At 45.1% G+C, this 23506-nt stretch overlaps 1 protein-coding gene across 2 annotated transcripts in view; it reads right to left on the minus strand.

Annotated features, from left to right (window-relative positions):
• Positions 1 to 23506, minus strand: part of Ppp1r21 (protein phosphatase 1, regulatory subunit 21) — a 69161-nt gene that overhangs the window by 5583 nt on the left and 40072 nt on the right. For both annotated transcript variants that reach the window (NM_001271305.1, XM_008764482.4), the window contains exons 15-20: positions 20484 to 20636; positions 18229 to 18321; positions 10173 to 10415; positions 5335 to 5367; positions 2900 to 3016; positions 853 to 951 (exon numbers count right to left, since the gene is read on the minus strand). In NM_001271305.1, the coding sequence (NP_001258234.1) occupies positions 853 to 951; positions 2900 to 3016; positions 5335 to 5367; positions 10173 to 10415; positions 18229 to 18321; positions 20484 to 20636 (738 nt within the window). The remainder of the gene's footprint in view (positions 1 to 852; positions 952 to 2899; positions 3017 to 5334; positions 5368 to 10172; positions 10416 to 18228; positions 18322 to 20483; positions 20637 to 23506) is intronic.

Below are 23506 nucleotides of genomic sequence, written 5' to 3' on the forward strand. Positions count from 1 at the left end.
TGTCCTCTGGTCTCCACATACATGCTCACATACATGTACCTGCACTTACAAAATCCAAGCACTCTCTTCTTGGCTGGCTACAGAACTGCCAAAGCCTGAGGGTGAAATGATGCTTCCAAACATGCACAGGCCTCTGCACCTTCCCAGAGGCAGCCTTCCCTCCTCCCACCCCCTGCTCTCCTCAGCTTCTGGAACAGACTGCAGGATTCCTGATTATCTGAGAACAGGTGCTGTGTTGCAGGGTTCCCCGTGCCTACCTCTTGTTGATATCAAGGTCAGCAGGTTATGGTCACCAAAGCCAAAGGGCACTCACTCACTCACTCACTCACTCATTCATTCCAAAACTCTCTGCTGAATACACATGGTAGAGAACGCAGAAAATGTGGCCCACCCTCTTGTTTTAACAAGATGAGAGGCCAGCAGTCCAGCTTAACAGGGGCTTCCTGAAAGCCAAGGTGTGAAACTGAAATTTGACTTATCCACTTATGTACTTATTTAATTATGCATTAAAATGTATGTCTGGCAGCCCCACTCAGGGTTACTGAGGTCAGGTTCTGAAACAAGACTGAGTACTATGTACAGCACAATCCTCCAGTCACTCGTGAGTGTTCTCAAGAAAGGGGAAAGAAAACTGTGGGTAAGTGTAAATAACAAATGGAAGAACAAAATTCTATGGGAGAATTTAAAGTTAGCTTCAAGCCAGACACAAACAGGACGGCCAGCCTCTCTGCCTGTATGAATGATCTTCCCTATGGTACTCATAGACTGCTGCTTCCCGGGGAAGGCTGGCTTCGCACCCCGCGCAGTGGCCAGTGAAGGGCACGGTGTGCGGAGGTCACGTCAGGAGCTCACCTGCAGCCTGCTGACGTTCTGACTGGCCAGCCTCATCTCCTCTGTCAGCGTCTCCTTCGACTTCTCCGCCAGGGCTAGTCTCTTAGAGAGCGCTCGGCACTGTACGGTCAAAACACCAAATCTTATCCTCGGAAGGTTAGCAGGTTACAGTCACCAAAGCCGAAAGTCATTCATTCATTCACTCACTCACTCACCCATTCATTCACTCACTCACTCACTCATTCACTCACTCATTCACTCACTCACTCACTCATTCACTCATTCATTCATGCATTCACTCACTCACTGACTCACTCACTTATTCACTCACTCATTCACTCACTCACTCACTCCAAACTCTCATCCTGCTACCGTCCAGTGACCAATGATTACAAGCAATAAGAACATTCTCCATTTTCACAGGACCCATTTATATCGGTGACAGATAACGGACAGTGGTTATCTCAAAAGGGACCGAAGGCTGCCAGCCATAGCAGCTTTGGCTTTGAGTTCTTCACTAGGGTCTCACTATGACAACCAAACACCCCGGTAACCCACCAAGACTCACAGTCAGTCCCCTGGGGGAGCAGGCGGTCTCTCTAGGAGTGTTGTTAACCCAGAGGATGCAAGGCAGAGCAGTGAGAGGAAGAGGAGGGAACTTTATTTATCTCACACTATTGTTTCCCAGGGAGGATCTGAAGACGTGTGTGAATGCTGTCTGTCCCAGCACAGTGGTGCAGGGGGCAGTACTTCCTGTTTACAGATGAGCGCAAACTACGGCAATCTAAACCTCCTTGTACCATAGCCGGCAATCTAAACCTCCTTGTACCATAGCCGGCAATCTAAACCTCCTTGTACCATAGCCGGCAATCTAAACCTCCTTGTACCATAGCCGGCAATCTAAACCTCCTTGTACCATAGCCGGCAATCTAAACCTCCTTGTACCATAGCCGTGCTGAAGCACTTACTGGAATAGGCAGATCTCACGAAAACCAGACGGCCTGAAATCCCCAGTTAGTATTTGTTCTCAAGAGAATCTCAGGACAGTTTGTACAGCCAACCCAACCGCTTCCCTCTGTGCTCAGCAATGAACTCCCAAGAGGGAGACAACACAAGACACAGGCCCCAGGAAGATGACAGTCACAGCTGGGACAGCAACCCAGAGAGCAGAAAGGGAGCCAGAAATGACGGCGTCAGCTGCAGGCATGGCTCAAGACAGCTCTCCAGCGTCTGCCAGCCCACACTGCACTGTGACAAGCACGTGACCAACCTATCCAGGGCGGGTACAGCAGCTTCCTAAACAGTGGACTAGACTCGGTCCTATTTAACAGGAAAACCAAAGTCCTTCTCCACCCCTAGCAAACTGGCTGGCTGCTAACCTCTTCATTTCTGCAGTGTTGGAGACAATCCTAGGTAAAGCTAGATCCCAATACAGTGTGCCATTCCTTCCTTTTCAGTTTGACAACATAAGTGGTGTAATTCTCTGCCTACCATCTGTAATTAATTCTTGCTATAAAGTGTCAAATCAAAGGCTTAAAGATCTTGCATGATTAAGTATTTAATAATACTTATCATTCACTTTCTAACACACACACACACACACTCATAAATACACATATACACACATACATAGATGGATGACAGTTTGGTGCAAGCTGTTTTCTCCCATCAACCTGTGCTGTGACGCTCACACACATACAGAACAAATAAATGTAAAGATAAAACGCATGAGGTGCACCAGACCTTTCACCTTTCTATGCCTGCCCTCTACCTCTAAGATAAGTTATCTCTACTAATCCTGCAAAGCCCACAGCACGGACCATGGAGAGGCTGCTGAACTCCGTCCTCTCTCTTGCAGTAACTTGGAAACGACACAGGAAGTCGTACACTTGCTGAAATGAACATTCTGGAGTGGTACAGGCTAATCATCGTGAGCCACAACCAATCCAGACACACGTGGACAAAAAGTGCAGGTGATGGTGGCTTTCTTCCAGCAGACAGAGAACAGCACAGTGACCTGACTCTAGCAGGGTCAGGGAGAAGTGGAGGTCCCAGTGGGTCCACTCACCTCGGCGTAGAAGTGTACTGACTTACTGTCAGCCAGCTGCAGCTGAGACGTGAGCTCTGCTATCCTGGCCATGTAGTGACTCTTAATTAGGTCTTCACGGGACTCAATGTCGGGAGCCTAGCAGAACATGAACAGAGATGCCAGTGAGAAGGGCAATTCTAGTGAAGGAGACAAGGACCACCTCTCAGCCCTGGAACCTTACAGGAACCACACAGTTCTCAAACGTCAGTCATGGCAGAGAGAGACCAGACTTGCTCAGTCAGCATCTGGGGTCTGTGTCTTAGGGCTCCCCAGAAGACAACAGCACTGTGGTGATGTACGGAAGCCCCATGGGTCACACCTTTCCAGGAACCACGTTTTTCATTCATCTGTTGATTCATTCATTCTTGGTCTTTGAAGTATTTGCTTGTTGTTAGGTTAGAGTGTTGCTAAGCATCCAGGGCTAAACACAAATTCATAATCTTCCTTCATCAACCTCCCAAGTGCTTGGGTTACAGGCATGAGGCACCACAGCTCTGACCAGCTTTTAGCAGCTACAAACCTAACTTTCAAAATCCCCACGTTTCTGACTGGTATGTCCTCTTTAACTAGAAGAGGGCACAGAAGGGGGGTATTCATTGGAACCACTGTTTTTACTAGCATATAGTTATTATATATACAGCACTGGGTTTCAGCTCATATAAGTATACATACATTTGCCTGTGCCCCAGATTTCCCATCTTCTCTTGTCTCTCCCTCCTCCCATTAGTCCCCACTATTCTTCTAGATAATCCCATGTGGAGAGCCTTTTCGGGCCACTTGCTTCTAGACACTTGGCGGGATCTGACATTATCAGGACAAAAAAGAAGCACAGGGCAGGAATCTGGCTTTGGGCCTGGACTCAGGACACAGGCCCAGATGAAGAACATTTACATTTGAGTTAATGCAAAGCTCAGAGCAGGCTCTGCTGAGGCCTGTGTGGCATCCTTTGTCTCGGTCATCCTGACCAGCCCCCAGAAAGGTGTTTACAGGAGCCTTGCTTGTTCCTTGACCCAGAATTGATCTTAGTATTCTGCAGGTAATTAAATTAAAGGTATAAAAGCTGATTGGAAAATAAAACATCTGCTTCGGCCTCCGAACTGGCTGGGGTCATGTTAAATGTTGTCGAATTGCCATTTTCTTTTCAATCCTCACTCCTGCCCTGGAGAACCTGCTGACTGATGGAGCTGGCTTGGTCAATCCCACATATGCTTTCCTGTATCTTTATGTAGTCTAGGACCCGAGAAGGGAGAAAACACAGCGTTGGTCTTTCTGAGCCTGACCTGATCTACTCTGTATGACAGTCTCTAGTTAGATCCATTTTCTGGCAGACGACAATCACTGCTTATGGCTTCATGGAGCTCCACTGTGATACACAGCACATCTTCTTTGCCATTGCTCTGCTGATGGACAGCTAGGCTGACTGCATGGCCTGGCCACTCTGAACACTGCTGCATAAACAGCTAAGGGGAAAGAGTGCTGTGCTGTGCTCAACCTTTGGAACTTCTAAATTTACAACCATATTTTTAGACCTTAAATTTTCTTCAGGAAAATATAAAGCTCTTAAAAATACTAATAAATTAAACCAAACTTCACGGTTTTGTTTGTGGCCTTGGCTCCAGACTGGTATTTTTCCTGGTTGCCCTTCCTTTAAGTTTGGATACATAAGTGATCCAAACTTAAAAATACACAAATCTCGGACTGGAGAGATGGCTCAGCGGTTAAGAGCACTGACTGCTCTTCCAGAGGTCATGAGTTCAAATCCCAGCAACCACAGGGTGGCTCAGAACCATCTGTAACGAGATCTGATGCCCTCTTCTGGTGTGTCTGAAGACAGCTAAAGTGTACTCATATATAAAATGAATAAATAAAATCTTTAAAAAAAAAAGTACACAAATCTCAATACTACCTTTGAGTAAATAAGGAAACCCGGGCCTCCTGGCCTCCTGACCATGTATTATGGCCACACTGCGTGATAAAGAAATCACAGAGTCAGCCTCCTAAACCACTGCATCGGTGCTAAGCGACCTCAGCTACTTCAGCTTTCATCTTCTGGTCACTTGCAAAACCATGATCTTCAACTACATCAAAATTCAGATGTGCAGGCCCACATGGAGGCCTGAGAGCCACACCTTCTCAGCGGCCCTGGCTCACACACCTGGCCTAGAACCCAGAGCAGTGGCCATAGCCAGGCAGGGATGCATCAGCCAAACTGTGAAAGCTGTGAAAGCTGTGAAAGCTGTGAAAGCTGTGAAAGCTGTGAAAGCTGTGAAAGCTGGCTCTAAACTGAGGACGGCATGCACGGAGTGAGAAAGCAGCGTGGAAGAATCATTGAGAGGAAAAGACTCCTACGGGACTGTCCACAAACACGCGCCACACACATGCTAACAAACATCATGACCCCGAGTGCACGTTACCTCACTTTCTGGAGTCCTGGTTAAAATCCCGATCTAGAACATAAAGAAAAATACCGTTAGAACAGGAGATTTACATCTGAGACACAGAAGGTAGCAGCCGACAGCACATTCTCTTCTCAGTCTGTGCTGGTGCAGGCAACACTGATCACACAGCTGTGGATGGTCATCACGGATTCTGCCTTGAAATATCATCTCCAGAGCAGTGGTCAGAGATAGCTCTTTGGAGACCACAAACCTGTAAATGTGCTGAATGAAAAATACAAATAAACACTGTATAGAAACTCAAAAGGAAAAGGCATACTTCAACATGATGCTATCAAGACATTAATAAATATTCGAGACTTAAAACAAATATATATAATTTTAGATAAATTATAGTACAACTCCATTTTTTCTGAAGTTTGCTTTTATAGATTAAGACTTCAAAGACAGAACTAGGGGTGTCTCAGTGGTAGACAGCTTGCCTCATATTCACAGGTCTTAGGTTCAATCTTGAGCACTACCCCCACTCCTTAAAAAAGAGAAAAGATATCAAACACAGGTATAACTGCAAGATTCAAGCTACCGTCCAGGGTGGTGGGTTGGGCCAATGGTAGAAGTACTTAAGGGAACAACTACTGGGAATCATTCTAAAAGGGTCCACCTCACTCTCAGTAGTCAGACTCTCGGGAGGTCACCAGGGAGGATATGCTCTCAACCAGCCTCTGTAAAAACATGTGTGCTGGTTTGAAAATGCTGATGCAAGGAAGGGCACCATTAGGAGGTGTGGCCTTGTTGGAGTGGGTGTGTCACTGTGGGCATGGGCTTTAAGACCCTCCTCCTAGCTGCCTGGAAGCCAGTCTTCTCCTGCCCAGCTTTGGGTGAAGATGTAGAACTCTCAGCTCTACTTGCACCATGCCTGTCCGGAGGCTGCCATGTTCCCACCTTGATGATAATGAACTGAACCTCTGAACCTGTAAGCCAGCCCCTATTAACTGTTGTCCTTATAAGACTTGCCTTGGTCATGGTGTCTGTTCCCAGTAGGAAAACCCTAACTAAGACAGACAGGCAGTTTCCCTGTATAACCATGGCAGGCGGCCCTGGACTCGTGGCAATCCTCCTGGCCTAGGCAGCAGAGTGACTGATCCCAAGTGCACCCCAATGCCCAGCTTTCAGGCGTATTACTGTGAGGACTGAGTGCTACGAACTAATGGGGTTCCTCCCATCTAGCTACAAGAATCTTCCCTAAGGATTTTTGGCCATAGAAGAGCCACAATTTCCTCCTCAGTGAAGCAAGAGTAGCAATTTCTCTGTTTCTCTTTAAGCTTAAAACTACTTATATTTATCATTTGATTTTGTATAATCAAATATAACTATATTTGGTGAAATAAAATGCAAAGCTATGTCTATGTCCCTATCCTTCTCCCATTCCCACACTCGCAGGTCTGAAAATGTGGTACCATGGAGAGACCTTCAAAGGAATGGTCTACAAATAGAAAAAACGTTATGAGATTTACTCTTTCAATGTTTCTCATTCTACTAACAGGAGTACAAACCAATAGAGTCTTGTTAGAACACATGTGGCAATGAAGATCAAGGAACTTAGAATATTCATGTCTTCTAGTTCTGTAGTTCTGTCTTAAGGCTTATTCTTATTATTTTAACTATGTGTGTCTGTGTGTGTCTGTATGTGGGGTACACGCACCATGAGTTCAGTGCCCCCAACATTTCTACGAGGGCATCAGATCCCTTCTGGAGCTACAGGAGGCTCTGAGATGTCTGACCTGGGCGCAGGGAGCCGGACTCAGGTCCCCGACAAGAGCAGAGCCTGCTCAGAGCCACAGAGCCATGTTTTCAGTGTAATTCAGTAAACCTAAGCCTGATCAAAGAGGAAATCATGTAATGAGCAGAGAGAGTCTAACATGAACATGAGACGGCATTAGATAGGACAAATGCTGGAACCGCAGGTCTCCACAGTTTCTGCTAACTCGATGCGCATTAACCTTACACAGGGCCCAAACTGTTTGTTTGCTTTGTTTTTAACGCTGGCAGTCCGGGAACTCGCTTTGACACCAGACTATCCTTGAACTCAGAAACATCCACCTGCCTGTCCCTCCTCAGTGCCCAGATTAAAGGCCTGCCCCTGCCCAGCAGGCCCAATACTTTCATCAGTCAGCTCTGACGCTTGGTAGAGTATGTATTTAGGATAGTGCCATCGGTTTTCCTCTTGGTTGACTTTGATATTATTTTTAGTTGGCTCTAATGTACATGGATAATTTTTACATCTAACATATAGTTGAAAAGTCCACTAATTTAAACAATGTTTGTAATGAAAACAAAATGTGAACATTTGTGTTCTCTGTGCTTTTTCCTTCTTGAGATTATGATCTTTTAAAGATAATGACCCTGAGGTACTCTATACAGCGGTGTATGAAAATCCTGCCTTTCTCTAACCTGAACCGTCAAAGACAGCATCTGAAATAGCAGTTCGTGAGAAATGCATCGCCAAGAACTGTTGGTGAGAGGAGGTGAGCAAACGGGCATTCGGGCAAAGGCGCAGAGGGAATGGAGAGAGCACCTCAGAGAGCACCTCAGAGAGTACCTCAGAGGAAGGGCTAGAGCTCGGTGCAGCTAGAAAGACAGGTACCCAAGACCCTGAGTGCCAGATGAACATCCACAGCCTACAGATAGCAGGAAGCCACATAAGCACAGGAGCTAGAGGACAGCAATTACTAACTAGACTGCAGGAAAAGCAGGGACGGCGTGTGTGATGGGGAGGGGAGGGACCTTTAAGAGGTATGGTCAGGAGCAGAAGACAAGGTTGACGTACACATGCTACCTCACATTCTACTTAGAGGAAGAGCAGTCCATATAGCCAGCCCTGTAAAGTCGCCACTTGGACCCAGAGCTGTTCATGTCCGGGAATTCTCATCTACACGTGGGAAAACGGTGTTTGCCATTACTAGAGGTCAAGGAAAGAATCAGCCTTGGCTTTCAGCAGCTGAAGTCACCTCCAAGTGTACTGGTTTCCAATGCCGTCTCTGCAGAGAGCTGAGCAGCTCACTAGAGCGAGACCAGCTGTGGCCACAGGAGAGCTCTTCTCCTTCCCTCACCTTCAACTGTAACATGGACAGTGGCTACAACTCACACTCCTACAATGCTACTCAGGACGCACTGAGATAATACACTGCCACAGTTTTAGACCCAGTCTGGCAAATAATTAGGGAAATCCCTGCTAAAATTATTAGCATTACCTCTGGCCTAGTCTGTGCCATGTACATGTCATGACTACCACCAATGCCAAAGTAAGTGAAGGAAGGTATAAGAGTTTGTGTGTGTGGGGGGAGGGGGGTGAGAGAGACAGAGACACAGACAGACAATGGAAAACAGTCTGACCCACTGACGAGACTGACTCTGAAGTGGTTCCTGCAGAATGCAATGGTGACTACTGCTGCCATGCTGTCAAACGATTCTTGGGCAGCCTTTAAATTCTGGTGTTTTTTGGATGTCTTATCCATGCATCTGCTATCTAGATTGAACAGAAGCATTCTACCTTTGCTTTACCCTTCGTATGTACATACTCTTCTCAACATCTAGGAGAGCTCCTAGGTAGCAACGTGGCTCGTGGATAAAGCACCGAGCACCTCCTTCTATCCTACACACGCACACGCACACACACACACACACGCACGCACACATGCACACACGCACGCGCACACATGCACACACGCACACACGCATGCACGCGCGCACACACGCACGCGCACACACGCACGCACGCGCACACGCACACACACACACGCACGCGCACACGCACACGCACACGCACACACATGTGCAGCACTGGACACGGGCAGGCCTAGACACACCAAGAACAGTGGTGGCCAGCACTGCAGAGGCACACAGCTCCATCAGCTGCTCAGCTGGCAGACTAACTACATTTGCCCTTTCTGGTTTCTCTTTCTTGACTTCCCTTTTTTTTAAAATTAACAAGCAGTGGTGTAACTAGAAAACTTTATAAAAATAATTGAATTCTTCAGTGTCAAGAGAGATGTTTCTTTTTAGACAGCACTTACAGAGAAGGCGGGGAATGTGAGGCTGAGACTGACTGCTCAGGTGATCCCTGACAGGAAAGACTGAGCCCGAGGGTTCTACGCTGCACGTGCACTCTGAGCTCGGCACTTTCTGGGATTTACCAGGAAATTCTTTTAAAGTGGCGTTAGTGGTCATTCTAGAAAAGTTAAGCATTTATGGGACGTGGAATTCAGTGCAGTAATACAGTACTACCTAGCAAGAACGAGGCCCTGGGCTCAGTCCTCAGTACAGAGAGAATGGAGTAGGTGTAGAGAAAAGACCAAAACCGAGGAAACTAAAAGTCACACAGCTCCGTCTTGGAAGTGTTTTCAAAGAGAAGTAGAATCCCCTCGGATTTGACTTCCTGTATCGTCTAGAAACACAGCTGTCCACATGGACATCAGGTAAAATCTCCTGTAACATCGTGGAGCTGCCTTCTGAAGGAGACAAGCTGCCTCTGCTTAAAGCAAGAGAAACTGGCTTGTGTCTCTCTGAGTTCATATGTGATGGAGTAGGAGAGGCCCGTGGGAGACGGCCTCCTGCACATTTACAAAACAGGCCCTGGCTGCTCGTTATGTTCACTATGTATGTAGGGTGACCCGGAAGTATATCCTGGACAACCCGTAAGTGCACCTTGGACAGACTCCTACCTGCTCTTTGGACTTCCCAGCCTCCTGCTGTTCAGAAGCCACGCAGTTTCTGCTGTTCTGTTTTACGAATGGGCCGGGTCTTTATCAATTACCGCTAAAATGAATGGCAGCGAGGGGAAGCGGGAAGACACTCACCAGACTGGTGCTCTGCACAGGCTCTGTCAGGGCCTTGGCTGCAGCCTCCTCCTGGCCTGAAGCAATGGACACAGTGGCATTCTCCTGGGCCAGCCCAAGCAGCTGGGCACTGCTCGTGCTCCTCAGCCTGTCCGCAATCCGCTGGTTTTCTTTCTCCAGCTTGATTTTGGCTAACTGTGCTTCTAACATCCAATGTTCTTTTTCCTGCTCCAGTTTAGAAATCTTTTCCAAACTCTGCTGAACCTTAAAAAGTAGCCGAGTTTAGAGAATGAGAGACAGAATGTAGTCGGGGCAAAGACTGTACCGAAGGGGAGCTCTAAAAACAACACTGGCAGAGGGACACCAAGGAATGACCCTAAATGCAAAGACTGAACCAGCTAACCATCAAAGGACACCATGGGAAGACAGCTCAGGCAGGGAGTGTGGGTCTGAGTCTGTTGCCCAGAATTCATACTAACAAACTGAAAGGCACACTGATAATCCCAGCTCTGGGCAGTGAAGAGAGGTGGGCCCACACAGCGAGTTACAAGAAGGTGGGCATTGCCTGAGGAACAACAGTGGCTCAAGCCTCCTCTGGCCTCCATGGGCCTCCACACAGACAGGGAAAGCGAGCTCATCCAGCACAGACATGTTCCTTAGAACACAAAGAATCCTTCGTGGGCAGACATGTGTTTTGGTGACACTCAAATCTTATGTATACTTTCTAACATTCAAGAAAAAGACACCAAAACCTCGTGGGAGAGAGACCTCACCGCCTGGTCAGGTGGGCACTCCTAAGGCTGCAGAGCGGAGGAGACCACCAACACTGCCCATCCCTGCCCACATCCCTGGCCCAAGAGGAAACTGTATACGGCCTCTGGGTTCCCGTAGGGGAGGGCCCAGGAGCGGCAGGACCCCTGCGCCTGAGACACCGCCGGAACCTGAAGGAAACAGACCGGATAAACAGTTCTCTGCACCCAAATCCCGTGGGAGGGAGAGCTAAAACTACAGAGAGGCAGACACGCCTGGGAAACCAGAAGAGACTGCACTCTGCGCACATCCAGACGCCAGAGGAAAACACCAAACGCCATCTGGAACCCTGGTGCACGGAGGCTCCCGGAAAGAGCGGCGCAGATCTTCTCGGTTGTTGCCGCCGCGGAGAGGACTTAGGCATTACCCCACGAGCACACTTGAGCCTCGGAACCTCAGGTAGGACCAACTTTTCCCCTGCAAGTGACCTGCCTGGTGAACTCAAGACACAGGCCCACAGGAACAGCTGAAGACCTGTAGAGAGGAAAAACTACACGCCCGAAAGCAGAACACTCTGTCCCCATAACTGGCTGAAAGAAAACAGGAAAACAGGTCTACAGCACTCCTGACACACAGGCTTATAGGACAGTCTAGCCACTGTCAGAAATAGCAGAACAAAGTAACACTAGAGATAATCTGATGGCTGGAGGCAAGCGCAGGAACCCAAGCAACAGAAACCAAGACTACATGGCATCATCGGAGCCCAATTCTCCCACCAAAATAAACATGGAATATCCAAACACACCCGAAAAGCAAGATCTAGTTTCAAAATCATATTTGATCATGATGCTGGAGGACTTCAAGAAAGACGTGAAGAACTCCCTTAGAGAACAAGTAGAAGCCTACAGAGAGGAATCGCAAAAATGCCTGAAAGAATTCCAAGAAAACACAATCAAACAGTTGAAGGAATTAAAAATGGAAATAGAAGCAATCAAGAAAGAACACATGGAAACAACCCTGGATATGAAAATCAAAAGAAGAGACAAAGAGCTGTAGATAGAAGCCTCACCAACAGAATACAAGAGATGGAAGAAAGAATCTCGGGAGCAGAAGATTCCCTAGAAATCATTGACTCAACTGTCAAAGATAATGTAAAGCGGAAAAAGCTACTGGTCCAAAACATACAGGAAATCCAGGACTCAATGAGAAGATCAAACCTAAGGATAATAGGTATAGAAGAGAGTGAAGACTCCCAGCTCAAAGGACCAGTAAATATCTTCAACAAAATCATAGAAGAAAACTTCCCTAACCTAAAAAAAGAGATACGCATAGGCATACAAGAAGCCTACAGAACTCCAAATAGATTGGACCAGAAAAGAAACACCTCCCGTCACATAATAGTCAAAACACCAACCGCACAAAATAAAGAAAGAATATTAAAAGCAGTAAGGGAAAAAGGTCAAGTAACATATAAAGGCAGACCTATCAGAATCACACCAGACTTTTCGCCAGAAACTATGAAGGCCAGAAGATCCTGGACAGATGTCATACAGACCCTAAGAGAACACAAGTGCCAGCCCAGGTTACTGTATCCTGCAAAACTCTCAATTAACATAGATGGAGAAACCAAGATATTCCATGACAAAACCAAATTTACACAATATCTTTCTACAAATCCAGCACTACAAAGGATAATAAAGGGTAAAGCCCAACATAAGGAGGCAAGCTATACCCTAGAAGAAGCAAGAAACTAATCGTCTTGGCAACAAAACAAAGAGAATGAAAGCACACAAACATAACCTCACATCCAAATATGAATATAACAGGAAGCAATAATCACTATTCCTTAATATCTCTCAACATCAATGGCCTCAACTCCCCAATAAAAAGACATAGATTAACAAACTGGATACGCAACGAGGACCCTGCATTCTTCTGCCTACAGGAAACACACCTCAGAGACAAAGACAGACACTACCTCAGAGTGAAAGGCTGGAAAACAACTTTCCAAGCAAATGGTCAGAAGAAGCAAGCTGGAGTAGCCATTCTAATATCAAATAAAATCAATTTTCAATTAAAAGTCATCAAAAAAGATAAGGAAGGACACTTCATATTCATCAAAGGAAAAATCCACCAAGATGAACTCTCAATCCTAAATATCTATGCCCCAAATACAAGGGCACCTACATACATAAAAGAAACCTTACTAAAGCTCAAAACACACATTGCACCTCACACAATAATAGTGGGAGATTTCAACACCCCACTCTCATCAATGGACAGATCATGGAAACAGAAATTACACAGAGACGTAGACAGACTAAGAGAAGTCATAAGCCAACTGGACTTAACAGATATTTATAGAACATTCTATCCTAAAGCAAAAGGATATACCTTCTTCTCAGCTCCTCATGGTACTTTCTCCAAAATTGACCATATAGTTGGTCAAAAAACGGGCCTCAACAGGTACAGAAAGATAGAAATAATCCCATGCGTGCTATCAGACCACCACGGCCTAAAACTGGTCTTCAATAACAATAAGGGAAGAATGCCCACATATACGTGGAAATTGAACAATGCTCTACTCAATGATAACCTAGTCAAGGAAGAAATAAAGAAAGAAATTAAAAACTTTTTAGAATTTAATGAAAATGAAGGTACAACATACCCAAACTTATGGGACACAATGAAAGCTGTGCTAAGAGGAAAACTCATAGCGCTGTGTGCCTGCAGAAAGAAACAGGAAAGAGCATATGTCAGCAGCTTGACAGCACACCTAAAAGCTCTAGAGCAAAAAGAAGCAAATACACCCAGGAGGAGTAGAAGGCAGGAAATAATCAAACTCAGAGCTGAAATCAACCAAGTAGAAACAAAAAGGACCATAGAAAGAATCAACAGAACCAAAAGTTGGTTCTTTGAGAAAATCAACAAGATAGATAAACCCTTAGCCAGACTAAGGAGAGGACCCAGAGAGTGTGTCCAAATTAACAAAATCAGAAATGAAAAAGAGACATAACTACAGATTCAGAGGAAATTCAAAAAATCATCAGATCTTACTATAAAAGCCTATATTCAACAAAACTTGAAAATCTACAGGAAATGGACAATTTCCTAGACAAATATCAGGTACCGAAGTTAAATCAGGAACAGATAAACCAGTTAAACAACCCCATAACTCCTAAGGAAATAGAAGCAGTCATTAAAGGTCTCCCAACCAAAAAGAGCCCAGGTCCAGATGGGTTTAGTGCAGAATTCTATCAAACCTTCATAGAAGACCTCATACCAATATTATCCAAACTATTCCACAAAATTGAAACAGATGGAGCACTCCCGAATTCCTTCTATGAAGCCACAATTACTCTTATACCTAAACCACACAAAGACCCAACAAAGAAAGAGAACTTCAGACCAATTTCCCTTATGAATATCGACGCAAAAATACTCAATAAAATTCTGGCAAACCGAATCCAAGAGCACATCAAAACAATCATCCACCATGATCAAGTAGGCTTCATCCCAGGCATGCAGGGATGGTTTAATATACGGAAAACCATCAACGTGATCCATTATATAAACAAACTGAAAGAACAAAACCACATGATCATTTCATTAGATGCTGAGAAAGCATTTGACAAAATTCAACACCCCTTCATGATAAAAGTCCTGGAAAGAATAGGAATTCAAGGCCCATACCTAAACATAGTAAAAGCCATCTACAGCAAACCAGTTGCTAACATTAAACTAAATGGAGAGAAACTTGAAGCAATCCCACTAAAATCAGGGACTAGACAAGGCTGCCCACTCTCTCCCTACTTATTCAATATAGTTCTTGAAGTTCTAGCCAGAGCAATCAGACAACAAAAGGAGGTCAAGGGGATACAGATTGGAAAAGAAGAAGTCAAAATATCACTATTTGCAGATGATATGATAGTTTATTTAAGTGATCCCAAAAGTTCCGCCAGAGAACTACTAAAGCTGATAGACAACTTCAGCAAAGTGGCTGGGTATAAAATTAACTCAAATAAATCAGTAGCCTTCCTCTACACAAAAGAGAAACAAGCCGAGAAAGAAATTAGGGAAATGACACCCTTCATAATAGACCCAAATAATATAAAGTACCTCGGTGTGACTTTAACCAAGCAAGTAAAAGATCTGTACAATAAGAACTTCAAGACACTGAAGAAAGAAACTGAGAAGACCTCAGAAGATGGAAAGATCTCCCATGCTCATGGATTGGCAGGATTAATATAGTAAAAATGGCCATTTTACCAAAAGCGATCTACAGATTCAATGCAATCCCCATCAAAATACCAATCCAATTCTTCAAAGTGTTAGACAGAACAATTTGCAAATTCATCTGGAATAACAAAAAACACAGGATAGCTAAAACTATCCTCAACAATAAAAGGACTTCAGGGGGAATCACTATCCCTGAACTCAAGCAGTATTACAGAGCAATAGTGATAAAAACTGCATGGTATTGGTACAGAGACAGACAGATAGACCAATGGAATAGAATTGAAGACCCAGAAATGAACCCACACACCTATGGTCACTTGATTTTTGACAAAGGAGCCAAAACCATCCAATGGAAAAAAGATAGCATTTTCAGCAAATGGTGCTGGTTCAACTGGAGGTCAACATGTAGAAGAATGCAGATCGATCCATGCTTATCACCCTGTAAAAAGCTTAAGTCCAAGTGGATCAAGGACCTCCACATCAAACCTGATACACTCAAACTAATAGAAGAAAAACTAGGGAAGCATCTGGAACACATGGGCACTGGAAAAAATTTCCTGAACAAAACACCAATGGCTTATGCTCTAAGATCAAGAATCGACAAATGGGATCTCATAAAACTGCAAAGCTTCTGTAAGGCAAAGGACACTGTGGTTAGGACAAAACGGCAACCAACAGATTGGGAAAAGATATTTACCAATCCTACAACAGATAGAGGCCTTATATCCAAAATATACAAAGAACTCAAGAAGTTAGACCGCAGGGAAACAAATAACCCTATTAAAAAATGGGGTTCAGAGCTAAACAAAGAATTCACAGCTGAGGAATGCCGAATGGCTGAGAAACACCTAAAGAAATGTTCAACATCTTTAGTCATAAGGGAAATGCAAATCAAAACAACCCTGAGATTTCACCTCACACCAGTGAGAATGGCTAAGATCAAAAACTCAGGTGACAGCAGATGCTGGCGAGGATGCGGAGAAAGAGGAACACTCCTCCATTGTTGGTGGGATTGCAGACTGGTACAACCATTCTGGAAATCAGTCTGGAGGTTCCTCAGAAAATTGGACATTGAACTGCCTGAGGATCCAGCTATACCTCTCTTGGGCATATACCCAAAAGATGCCCCAACATATAAAAAAGACACGTGCTCCACTATGTTCATCGCAGCCTTATTTATAATAGCCAGAAGCTGGAAAGAACCCAGATGCCCTTCAACAGAGGAATGGATACAGAAAATGTGGTACATGTACACAGTGGAATATTACTCAGCTATCAAAAACAACGGCTTTATGAAATTCGTAGGCAAATGGTTGGAACTGGAAAATATCATCCTGAGTGAGCTAACCCAAACACAGAAAGACATACATGGTATGCTCTCACTGATAAGTGGCTATTAGCGCAAATGCTTGAATTACCCTAGATGCCTAGAACAAATGAAACTCAAGATGGATGATCAAAATGTGAATGCTTCACTCCTTCTCTAAAAGGGGAACAAGAATACCCTTGGCAGGGAAGACAGAGGCAAAGATTAAAACAGAGACTGAAGGAACTCCCATTCAGAGCCTGCCCCACATGTGGCCCATACATATACAGCCACCCAATTAGACAAGATGGATGAAGCAAAGAAGTGCAGACCGACAGGAGCCGGATGTAGATCTCTCCTGAGAGACACAGTCAGAATACAGCAAATACAGAGGCGAATGCCAGCAGCAAACCACTGAACTGAGAATAGGACCCCCGTTGAAGGAATCTTAGAAAGGACTGGAAGAGCTTGAAGGGGCTCGAGACCCCATATGTACAACAATGCCAAGCAACCAGAGCTTCCAGGGACTAAGCCAGTACCTAAAGACTATACATGGACTGACCCTGGACTCTGACCTCATAGGTAGCAATGAATATCCTAGTAAGAGCACCAGTGGAAGGGGAAGCCCTGGGTCCTGCTAAGACTGAACCCCCAGTGAACTAGACTGTTGGGGGGAGGGCGGCAATGGGGGGAGGGTTGGGAGGGGAACACCCATAAGGAAGGGGAGGGGGGAGGGGGATGTTTGCCCGGAAACCAAAGAATTATTATTAAGTATTAAATAAATTAAAAAAAAAAAAGAAAAATGCCATGAAAAAAAAAAAAAGAAAAAAGAAAAAGACACCAAAGCAGGAAAAAAAAAATCGAAAACAGAAACAGAGTCAGAGCTCTGGAATACGCCACAGACACACAGAACCTGCTTGTTACCTTGGAATTGTTCCTGAGACACACCTCACGCAGTGAAGCACTACCCCCCCACACCACCACCCCCCACACACTCTAGACCATTCCATCCTGGTTATAGCAGTGAAAACTTGTAACAACCGTGCCATGCATTAGTGATCTGATACATCTCTGCATGTTATACTTTTAATCTTTTTAAAAGTCATTTGGGGGGTTGGAGACATGGCTCAGCAGTTAATAGCACTAGCAGCTCTTGCACTGAATTTGTTTCCCAGCACCCGCATCAGATGCCCACAGAGGTGAGAAGAGGCATCTGATCCCCCCTGCCACAATGGAGCTAGGGATTGGAATAGTGTCCTCTGGAAAGCAGCAGTGTGAACCAGGGTAGTACTTTGGGAAAGCATTTCCTAGTCCTGTAAGGAGAATTTTCCCAAATTACAAATAAGTCAGACATTAAAGTAATTTAAATGAATATCTGACAAAAATCTAAGCTGATATTAGTTTATACCAATCTCTGAAAGAAACAGTGCCTTCCATGGCAACTACTGCCCCAATTCAACTGATCAGCAAAGGACAAGTTCTATTAGTACAAAAGGAAATAGCCTGAGGCTCCCCTCCCCCTTTCCCTGCCTCAGTGTTCTGATGTCCGTCTGTTGCTACCACTGAGCACCAACTATGACACCAGCCAAGGCAAGATGCCCTGGATGTCAGTGGATAGCGCCTCGGGTCCTCACGCTCTATCAAACATCAGTCTTACATGGCACAGATGGAGAACTGACTACCAGAGCCGTCTGCGCTCCTTCTCGCTCCACCTACTCTAAACCTCCCACAGGACTGACCATCTCTGCTTGTAATCAGACCATGATGTCCCTGGAGCCATACCTGCTGTGCGAGGCCTTCCCGACTCTCCGTAGAGCTGAGAAGAACCCGGCGGTTGGCCAATGCTTCCTCATAAGGTACAGACTCTGCCAGGGGCTGGAAACAAAGCACTGTAGTCATTAAAGGTCCTACACACGAAACAAGAAGGCCGAGTGGAGTGTGATCCTAAACCAAGATGGTTGTCAATGCACATGATCTCCGTTATTACGCGTCAAAGGAAAACAAAGACACTTGTCACGGCAATTGTACAGCTCTCCAGCACCTGTACCAAACACGGGTGGTGGCAGAGCAGACAAGGCCCACAGGCCTCTGCTCGGTGACAAAGGCTCCCTCCAGCTCAGAGAGGAAAGGAAGGCTTGACACACAAAGAGTAAGGCCCTCTCTCTCCTGTTAGTCATGACAGATCGGAGACAAACACTTGAAGGTGAGGAAAACTATTTGAAGAAAACACAGCTCATGCTTCTACAGCCTTGGGAAAGGGGCCTTGACTACGAATGACCACCACGGAAGAAAAAGAGAGAAAAAAAATGAAAAACAGGAAAAGGCCTACTGAGTGATAAATAGCATAAGGATCAGAACTTGTAGAGTGTGACTGGCTCGGTGGGTGAGGGCTTGCTGTCAGGCCTGACAACCTGAGCTCCAGCCCAGGGAGCCCTGTGGTGAAGAGAGGGAACCTTCAAGCTGTCCTCAAAGTTCCGCATACAAACGTGGTGCCTGCATACTGACCACTCAAAATAAATACAATTCAAATTTCTACTCTAAAAGCAGTACTATACCAAGAGTAGAAATGGTTTTCTACATAAGCAATTAAAATTATTAATATAGGATATCCAGGAGGTGTTGAATGGATATGACCTAGACATACCACGTCTGTATAAGAAACTGTGAACAAATAAATTTAAATATTTTTTAAATTCTTAATATGTAGGGAACTCTTTGAATTCTAGCTAGGGACACTTACTTTAAAAAGACTTAGAAGTAAGCATGAAAAGCTACCCTGCCTCACCGTGCGTCAGCACAGACACGACATTCAAACACTGAGAAACTCTGAGCCAGGTGAGCAGGAAGCCTATGTATGAGTAGCTGACAGTCATGAAGTGTAGTCGGGAACACTAAAAGTTGCAGAAGCAGAAAAAAAACGAAACATCTGTAATTTTGTTCTAAGTATAGTAAGAATATGTAATGATGACGTAAGCAATGCAGGGTTCATTGTCCTACTTTCAGTCTTACCCCTCATGGGACTCTCCCCTGTGTGAAGACTGTCTACATGCAAAAAACTGACTGTACATGTGTGCTCATGTGCACAGAGACTATATGACCAAGATGCATATGTCCTGCTTGAATATACTTTTAGAGGTTTACCCTCCTGATGCATTGTGTATTATATATATTCCATATAATACATATGCAGGATGTACACTGTTATAGTGACTGGAGGAATGTGTACCATCCCCACTCTTTTACTGTCTCTCTAGTTCACTCTGTGAATCTGTAGGCCTTAACCACTCCACTGCTGGTGGGTGGGGCTGTTGCCTGGCTCTCACCCTTGTATGCAGTGCTAATAGTAAGTATAGTTTGTGTTTTAGGGTTTTATCTATAAAACACATACAAACATTCTTAGAGTAGAACATTCCAGATGAATTAGCCCTAATTTCAGCTTCAATTCAGAGGCAATCAGTTATCAGCCTGGTACATATGTCTGGGCCCTGGGCACCTCTATGAACCTGCTCATGCTGTGCAGAATGCCTCGTTGTTGTTTTCTAAACCGAAGTTTCTCTGTACCATTCGCTCTTTGCATTCACAATGTTTTAGAGCTCACTGTTGCTCTGCACATGGTGTCCACTCTATCCCTGTTTGCACACTGTGTGGTTTTACAGTGTGGATGCTCCATGGTTCATTTACGTGTCCTCTTGACTTATGAGCACTGAGGAGCACAGCCTTGCAAACATCTTCTAGGCACAGTTTAGAGCACTGACAAGCTGAGTGTTTAGGCTGCCTAGTTTGCATGCTTTATAGTTAAGCATGCCACTTCTCTGAAGGGCATCCCTGGCCATATATAAGGCTACCCAGTACCCTAGAGTTGTTTAATTGACGTCTTTGTGACTGATGCTCCCAAAAGGAAATGCTGATTGAAAGTCTGTGAGTGCAATATTCCAAAAGAAAAACAGAAAAGACACAATGCTGTGGTCCCCACCCCAACACAAGACCAATAAGGGTAACGTGAGTAAAGAAACGACGGGTTAGCAGCAGCCACAAACCTTTCTCAAAGACTTCATATAGGCAGCAGCTTTCTTCTTGTACTGTAGCATGCATTCAGCTGAGAGGGGACTAATGAATCCACTGGCTGTCTTGGGTCCATAGCTCAGTGAAGCAATGAAGTAGTCCATGTTGTTGCTGAAGAAAGATGCAATCTAAACACAGCATGAAAAGAAAACATGGCTTTCCAACAGTTCTGCACGACAAGAAAACATGGCTTTCCAACAGTTCTGCACGACAAGAAAACATGGCTTTCCAACAGTTCTGCACGACAAGAAAACATGGCTTTCCAACAGTTCTGCACGACAAGAAAACATGGCTTTCCAACAGTTCTGCAGTGGTCTGAATAAGAATGGGCCCCAGAGGCTCACATGTTTGAATGTTTGACTCTCGTTAATGGAACTATTTGGGAAGGATTAGGAGGTGTGGCCCTGTTAGAGAGAGAAGGTGTGGACTTGTTGGAAAGAGTGTCACCAGGGGTGGGTTTGAGGTTTCAAAAGCCCATGCTAGGCCCAGCCGCTGCCTGCCTACGACTTTCAGATGTGCATTCTTAGCTATTGCTCCAGCACCACACCTGCTTGCCTGCCACCAAGTTCTCTCATGGACTCACCCTCTGAAACTGTACGCAGGCCCCCATTTAAATGCTGCCCTTTTTAAGTTTCCACAGTGTTTTGTCACAGCAGTTGAACCACAAGCTCTCAGAGCAGTTTGAATGAAATGAAATTTCCACACCTGCCCCGAAGCCTGCACTTATCTGAGACGACCTTCACAACGTGTGATAGGAAGCCCATGTAAACACAAGAAGACTTCAGATGTGCCCTGCTCATTACTCAAAGCCCAGGCTGATGCAGAATTAGTCTGTAGGTGATTAACTGAGCTCAATATATAGCTCTGGCTGGCTTAGAACTCACCATGTAGACCAGGCTAGCTTTGAACTCACAGAGGACCACCTGCCTAGGATTAAAAGCATGTGGCATGCTCAGCTATGGGTGTTTCTCATCAGCTATAACTTCTATATTGTTCTTAAAGTATCTATGTTTGGGGTTTTTAATGTTAACTTTCAATATCTCATATTCCAACAGAATAGATATGACATAAGCCTCTTATTCATAATTGCTACCTGAACCTAGTTCTGTACAACCTTAACTGGTTAATTATAAATAGAACATGAACAAGACTAAAAAATGTGTGGACTCCTGCCAGACTGAGCATGTATTCAATCTATATAACAGCTACAAGCCCCACAGTGATATTTGTGCCGAGCTATGGTTCTGAATCTACAGTGCTATCTGGAATGGAGAAATAAAGACAATGATTGGCTAAACGTCCTAGCTACAGAAAGAAGTTCTGCGTACACTGGCAGGTGTCCTAGTTTGTCAGTATGAGACAGTATTTGTGAGAATTCAACCCTGGTAAATATTGCTCAAAACTAAGCAACCACACTCCAATCGTCTACACGTTTCACTTTTTATCAGTCTTTTACAGCATCAGGTAAAACCCAGTGGTCGGTACTATATGGCTCATGTGAGTGAACACTTTGTGGCAGTTGGTAGTATTTTAGGAGGTTGTGGGGTCTTGCGGAGGAAGCAGGACACTGGGGGATGGGCCTTATGGTAACAGCCTTCTAGTTCTTATAGGCCTCCTTGCTTCCTGACTGCAAATGTAATGTCACCAGCTCTACACGTTTCACGGCCACCGATCCACCATGCTGCAGATGTATTACCTCAAACAGTAAGCCAAGTCCAACAACAGACATTCCAAAGTGGAGAGACCAGGAGGCCCTGGGCCTGCACAAAGAACCACAGGCAACTAAGGGACACTGAGAGTTCCCAGGGAGGAGCGAGCGCACCAGTCAGTTACCCAAGACCAAACGGTCAGCCCTGAACACATACACACAAGAGACACAGACTCAGTGTTGTGGGGATCTTTCTGGAAGAAACACTCTGACACCAATGAAAATGGAAGAGACAAGGTGCCACCAGTGGACTGAAGTCAGGAAAGCTCCCAAAAGGCTTCAATCCCAGCTTCCACTCTCATTTTGTGCTCTAACACCACAAAGTAGGGCAGTTTTCACTGGTGTGTATGTGGCCATCAGCAGGTTGTTAAGGGCAACAACCCAGTGTTTCAGCTATTCCTCAAGGTCATTCTGTTCCAGACAGCAGTGCAGGCGATTTAGTAAGTCACTAAATAAATCACTCCATCAGGATCTAATAATTGTCTTTCTTCCTTACTATACTTCATCAGGGCGTAACACTTAGGAGTGCGTCTGTGTATCTGTGTGTCCATGTGAGCGCGCATACGTGCAGTGAATTCATGGTCTCATTAATGTATAATCTCCAGAGTAAACCAATAACTACAATTCTCCTTTAATTGTTTCTTGCAAGGCATTTGGTCACAGGTAAGGAAACTAGTACAGGCTCTGTCCAACAAGATCAGCACTTGAGGGCCGGGGAGACGGGGACTGTCTTTGCTGCCAGTTGCCAAGCTGAGGCCCATCTCCAGGGTCCACGGGTAAAAGGGAAGACTAACTCCCACAAGCTGTCCTCTCAGCTCTTTGGCTGGGGCCATGGCAGATAAAAATAATGGTAAAGATGCTGTATTATAAATGAGTAATAATATATCACTCAAAAGAGTTATGGCTGCAGATGTGTGCTCGCATGTTGATCCGGGTGTGGCGTGCGAGCAAGAAGAGCTGTTTGGGAGGAAAGAGATGAGCGGGAAGGAAAGGGAAAGGGGTACGAGGGCCATGGGGCTGGACACAACAAAACACAGTGTCAGATACGTAAGCAATATCATAATGAAACCCATTGTTTTGTATATGAAATAAAAAAAATTGAAAACTGCTTTGGTTTTAAAAACCAGTGGATGAGCCACTCATTCACCAGCGTGCTCAACGGTCACTGCCACGGTGTTTTAGATATTCAACAGATGGGTCACTGAAGAGAAGGCTGGGGGGCACGGCACAGTGGCAGAGGGTCTGCCTGCCATGCACAAAGTTCTGGGTCAACCAGGGACTGCTCCTCCT

Source organism: Rattus norvegicus, chromosome 6 (assembly GCF_036323735.1).
Source record: "Rattus norvegicus strain BN/NHsdMcwi chromosome 6, GRCr8, whole genome shotgun sequence".
Lineage (NCBI taxonomy): Eukaryota > Metazoa > Chordata > Mammalia > Rodentia > Muridae > Rattus > Rattus norvegicus.